Source organism: Gracilinanus agilis, chromosome 4 (assembly GCF_016433145.1).
Source record: "Gracilinanus agilis isolate LMUSP501 chromosome 4, AgileGrace, whole genome shotgun sequence".
In the NCBI taxonomy this organism is placed as follows: Eukaryota; Metazoa; Chordata; class Mammalia; order Didelphimorphia; family Didelphidae; genus Gracilinanus; species Gracilinanus agilis.
In genome coordinates this window covers 468993160-468996823 of record NC_058133.1, presented here as the reverse complement: position 1 = coordinate 468996823, position 3664 = coordinate 468993160, and the positions used below count along the sequence as shown (strand labels likewise).

Genomic DNA, 3664 nt, shown 5'->3' with positions numbered 1-3664 from the left:
CCTATTCCCCACAAAGCCTTGTTAATGCTAGTGGCACTGGCCAACCAGTCTGTTACATAGCGTTCAACCCTCCGAGGGCAGCAAGTTCCCCCACCCCCTCTGCTTGGCTCCCCTCACCCCCACCCCCATAGCTGGGCGCCCTTCTCTACTAACGAGAAAGGCCTGAGTCATGAAAACCCTGAGTTTTCTCTCAGCAAAATGGTAGACTCCAAAGTGCTCAGAGTGTGCTGGCTATTAACTAGTAAAAGTCCCAATGTCTACTTTTTGAGTCTAGAATTGCTGCCTTTAGAAGAGCCTGACACCTCTCTCCTTGGAAATAATACCATAAAGAAATGGTGTCTATTTTAGCGTTAGCATAGGGGTGGGGAAAGGATAAAACTTAATGCTATTAAAATCCTACAGTCTCCCTTTGGTCATCCCAACTCTTGCTCCATAAAGAGCAAAATAGGGGGGTACCTTCCAGTGAGGGACATGCACACCTGGCATTCCAGGGCCCTGCTACTGTCCTCAGGAAGCATTCTCACCCTGGACAACTAAGGACTCTCACGGCCCAGAGAGGGCACTCATTATTGCATGAGCAACCCTCTCTATTAACAGAACAGAGAGGGAAATCAATGTGGAGGTCCACATGATCAAGGAGACTGGAATCAGTGAGAAGAGAGGAGCAGGAGAAGCTGGGAGAAGGGGAAAAGGGAAGGGCTCATCCTGCCAATTATATGGAAATGGGAATACATGAATACTCTTCTTTGGGACCTGACTTTATTGCTCAAAACAACCCCCCCTCCCCGCCCAACTCCCCCTTCCTTGGAAGACAGCGCTGTGACTGCTCCTTCAGAGTGAGGATGAAAGCATAGCAGACAGGAATCTAGGCCATGAGTCATCAATGGGCCTCAGAAAACCCCACTGGGATGCTTCAGAAAGGCCATGCCGCGTCGGAGACACTTTGGAAAGCAGGAGAGTGCTGGGGGGAATCTTTTTTAAAAGCAGGGGGGGAAAAGAGCCTCAGGACAAATAACATTGCTTTCTCTCTGCTTTGACCCACAGTCCCAGCCCTGATTGGCACAGTCAAGGAAAAGAGACTGGTCTTCATTCAGCAGGCTGCTTACGTGAGAATAAATAGATGGGTTTCATTCCTCTCCCTAACCATGCCCTCTCCCCTTAACACCCTTTTGAGCTTCCTAAAAAGACCTGATGTATGGAAAATAGAGGCTTTTCCGCCTTGTTTCTGATTCCGTTCAGGTAAGATGGTCTTGGCAAAAATATTCCCTTTCCTGATGAGGGAGTCAAAGCAACAAGACTGGAATGTTAGGTTTCTGCAGGTGCTCCCATGAGGTCCACTGAAGCTGCTGCCACAGTGACAGCCTAGCAGGCAGGAGAGTGGAGGTGGTGTTGGCTTTTGCACCCCAACTGGGTCTTAGTAATCTCATTGTCACTCCTGCCCTGAGCTGTACAAGGTCAGTCTTGGAGGCTTGCCTCCCTAGCTCATCTGATTGTTTGCTTGAGGGAAAGGAATACTCAGAGCTGCCTATGCTAAAAATTGGCATTTCCCCCCTTAATCCTCCATTTCTTCACAGGCCTACCTACCGCCACTAGCAAAGGGGGTTGCTGGGTTTTTACTTAGCATACATTTTAAGGCTGAGGTGGCAAGGTAAGGTGTTCGGTGGAGTGTTAGGTTCTAGGGTGGCCGGTCCAATATTCTAACGCTGAAGGAACAGAGGGAACAAAGAAGCAAAAATGCCTTTCGATTCAACAGGAAACTAAGTTTCCATATAAAGTGTAGCATAAGCCCCTGAAAATAGGGGGATGATGATAAAAGCCACAAATAGGCTTTTAGCAACAGCGCCATGCTGTCTCCAAGCAGTACTAGAACGTCCCATTCAGGAAATCTTAGCAACAGTGCCTCTGAGTCGACAGAGACCTAGTGGAGTGAGCAAGCAAACAGTCATCCAAGACAAAGGTCTCTAAATCCTGCCACCCTCTTCTCTCCACAATCCCCTCTCAATAGACAAAATATATATATATATAGCATGGAGTTTATAAGAGGGTCTAGAAACCGGTAAGAGGGAAAAAAAAGCCAGACAAGGTTCACTGTTTAAAAAGCCCCACTTGGGAAAACATACACCCTATGAAACAACTGATAATATAGAGAACGGAGCGGCGTCCCTTTAGAAAGTGCCCCTACAAGAGTCAGTACTGGTAAACATGTCCCTTGCTCTCAGTTCTTAACATGCGGAAAAGAGAGAGCTGGAAGTCCCACCTGAGATTAGAGAGGACTTTGTTAGTGTAAAACACTTCACTCTAAAATGTCACTGTCCTCTTCTCACCCATCTCTCTCCCAGAAAGACAGAGAGTCCATCTTTCTCGGGCTCACACTTAGTCCATTTCCATTGACATGAGCCGACGTCGCTCTCTTCTTGTTTCCTGGACTTCCTTCTTACAACACCAGTGGGAGCTGCAGTAGCCTATTAGGCAGGAGATGAGGCCGATGATGGTGGAGAGGCTGATGCCGATTAACAGTGGATACTTGAAGGCATTCAGAACTGTGTGGAGGAGGAAGAAGAAGCTTAATAAGGTAAAGCAAGCCAGCTCTAATCTTGATAACAATAATTCATTCAGTAAAAATGGTTGAATATTTTCTTAATGACTTGTTTTTAATTAGCATAATGTCCCTATCCCAAATTCAATTTGATTCAATCCAAACATTTATTGAGGGTCTACTATGTACTATCTCCAAAAGCCTCCTGGTTTAGAGGGTGACACTGTCTCTATTTTATATGCAGATGAGAAAACAGGAAAGTGATTCTCCATGGCCACATAAAGGTAAGGAAAATAGGTTGCAAGTCCACAGCAGCATCCAGGCTCATGTTCTCTTCCCTTGTTTAATGCTGCCATTTCATCCTCTCAAGGGAGGAGCAGGAGGGGAAAAAACCAATTCATTTGGCCATCTCTAAGTATCATTTTTTTTAAAGGAGGGGGTGAGAGCAAGAGAGCCACCTTTGGAGTCAAGAAGACTTGAGTTCAAGTTCTGTTTCTGACTCCTTTTGGCCATATGACCTAAAGCAAGGTGATTAATATGCTCTTAGGCAACTCTCTAAAATTATAAATCATGCTGGTCTACAATATTGAGAATAGTTTCTTCAATGGAATTTCCCTGTGCTGATGAAACCACATACCTGTTTTCCCCAAAACAAATACTTTATATCAGTCTATGTGTTCCAAAATTTGTAAAGAAATCAAATATTTATAAATCAAATATCATAAAAGCACCAGGACAGCTGGCAATTTAAAGAAATATTATGATGAATCCTTTTGCAGAGTAAATCATCGCTCTTAATATTCTCTATGAAGCTACATTTTACACATAGTTACTTAGAAGCACTTTACACCAACACTCACATTCAGAGGCAACTCATTAATAGTTAAGTCACTTAAACCCAACAATAACTACATAAAACTGAAATCCTGTATCCCCACCCGCCCACAGAATGACAGTCCTGCAAGCTAGCAGAAAGGAAATAGGCTGTCAGTCTTTCCTCTAGCATTGATTCTAGGAAGTAGTTGATGTTTGTGTCAAAGGGGTGGGTATCTCCCCACAGTGGTTTTATTTAGAAAATGGACATATTCTCATTCTCTCTCTCTCTCTCTCTCTCTCTCTCTCTCTCTC

General features: G+C 44.6%; 1 protein-coding gene across 1 annotated transcript in view; it reads right to left on the bottom strand.

Moving 5' to 3' along the window:
- Positions 1–2373: 2373 nt before the first annotated feature.
- Positions 2374–3664, bottom strand: part of PTGFRN (prostaglandin F2 receptor inhibitor) — a 67246-nt gene continuing 65955 nt past the window's right edge. Inside the window, exon 10 of the mRNA XM_044675533.1 lies at positions 2374–2540. Coding sequence (XP_044531468.1) covers positions 2374–2540 — 167 coding nt within the window. The remainder of the gene's footprint in view (positions 2541–3664) is intronic.